The sequence below is a fragment of the Galeopterus variegatus genome, unplaced genomic scaffold, assembly GCF_000696425.1.
Source record: "Galeopterus variegatus unplaced genomic scaffold, G_variegatus-3.0.2 Scaffold3614, whole genome shotgun sequence".
In the NCBI taxonomy this organism is placed as follows: domain Eukaryota; kingdom Metazoa; phylum Chordata; class Mammalia; order Dermoptera; family Cynocephalidae; genus Galeopterus; species Galeopterus variegatus.
Window position 1 is genome coordinate 104,219 of NW_007729725.1, and position 1,717 is coordinate 105,935.

A 1,717-nucleotide genomic window follows, 5' to 3' on the forward strand; every position below is an offset into this window, starting at 1 on the left:
ACCCCCAGGCCCCTGGGGTGCACCCACCAGCTCCTGCAGTTCACCCCCAGGCCCCTGTGGTCCACCCACCAGCCCCGGGGATCCACCCTCAGGCACCAGGGGTCCACCCCCAGCCTCCTGGGGTCCATCCTGCAGCTCCTGGGGTTCATCCTGCAGCTCCTGGGGTCCATCCTGCAGCTCCTGGGGTGCACCCCCAGCCTCCTGGAGTTCACCCCTCGAATCCTGGGGTACACCCAACTCCCATGCCCCCGATGCTGAGACCCCCACTCCCATCCGATGGACCTGGGAACATTCCTCCTCCTCCACCAACCAACTGAAAAGCTGCCCCTCCCCCAGCAAGGCTGGTTTTGTAGTCGCGTGTTTTCCCATGGAGAGTAGTTTCCTGCTTTTGTGCTGTCCCTGGAGCTCATTAAACAGGCTCCCTGTGCCTGGAGTGCACTGCTGTGTCTGGCGGCCGCCCATGCACCGTCAGCAGACTCGGGGTGCTGGGCAGTGGGTGGCTAAGGGCTTCTCCAGCAGGGGCTCCTGGGAGTTCCTGTGGCCTTCCAACACACTCTTGTGGGTGGCCCCTGTGGCAGCTGTGCCCTGGAGGCCACCAGTGGAGCCCTGCCAGCCAGCCAGCCAGCCAGGAGTGGGTCTAGGGTCTTCGGGTGTCCCCTCAGAAGAGGGGTGGGCAACCTGAAGATGCCCAGGCCTGCTCAGCCAGTGCCCAGATATCAAGACCTCTGGTCCACCCTAGGGCCCCCCGCAGCCTGCCTGCTGCTCTCTCCAGTGCTGTTTATGGTGGCTCTTGGGTACTTGCTCCCAGCTCAGGTCCCCACTGCCACCTTGGGAGGGGAGTGCTCAAGGACAGCATTTTCACAAGGGGCTGACAGGCTGAGCTATCACTGGTGAGGGGCAGATAGGTGGCTGGCAGAACAGAGAGCCCTTTGAGAAGGCCACTGGGCCTGCCCCACTGTCCCTCGGGGGTGCTGGGCAGCATCCCCCAAGGTCGCCTCCATAGAGCAGAGGCTGCCCTCCCACACACACATTCCGTCCTCTCACATATAAGCCGGGCAGCCTGGTCCCTCGCAGCACCGCGATGCAGGGCCCACCTCTTACTCAGCTGGCCCTGGTGCTGGCAGCTATGGCTCTGCTGGGGGCTGAAACCCCCAGAGAAGAGGAGTCAGCCACCAGCACCGGAGGCCTCATCTTCCACCGGGACTGGAACTGGCTGCCCCCAGACCTCTGGCCACCAGGCAGCCTCGCGGATCCCCTGTGCCTGGTGACGCTGGACAGGGCCAGCAACTGGAGCGGTGCCCCACTGCGGGTGGTGGGGGCCCTGGGCAGTTATGAGCAGGCCTTCTTGGAGGCCGTGCAGCAAGCCCACTGGCACCCCCGTGACCTGGCTACCTTTGGGGTCTGCAGCCCTGGTGACAGGCAGGCTGCCCTGCCTCCTCTGCGGCGGCTGGGAGCCTGGCTGGGGGAGCCTGGGGGGCAGCAGCTGTTGGTCCTGCACCTGGTGGAAGGTACGTGGGGGACCCAGGGTTCTGGAGCTCAGCGCCTCATGCACTGAAGGGTGGCTAGTGTCCTCCCAGGTGAGACTGGGTGCAGGTTGAGGCCCCCCCCCCCCCCCCCCCCCCCGACAGGAGCAGCCGTCTGGCCAAGGTCGCGCAGGTGGGGACGGGAGACAGCTGGCGGTGGAGGGATGAAGGAGTTACCCAAGTGTGGCTGGGGG

General features: G+C 65.6%; 2 protein-coding genes across 2 annotated transcripts in view; both read left to right on the forward strand.

The window, feature by feature from the left end:
- The window catches only part of SF3A2 (splicing factor 3a, subunit 2, 66kDa), an 11,679-nt gene extending 11,246 nt beyond the window's left edge, over positions 1-433 (forward strand). Inside the window, exon 10 of the mRNA XM_008585542.1 lies at positions 1-433. This exon is cut by the window's left edge and continues 17 nt beyond it. Coding sequence (XP_008583764.1) covers positions 1-317 — 317 coding nt within the window. The 3' untranslated portion in view covers positions 318-433.
- A 648-nt stretch (positions 434-1,081) lies between these two features.
- The window catches only part of AMH (anti-Mullerian hormone), a 2,894-nt gene continuing 2,258 nt past the window's right edge, over positions 1,082-1,717 (forward strand). The window contains exon 1 of the mRNA XM_008585546.1: positions 1,082-1,508. Coding sequence (XP_008583768.1) covers positions 1,082-1,508 — 427 coding nt within the window. The remainder of the gene's footprint in view (positions 1,509-1,717) is intronic.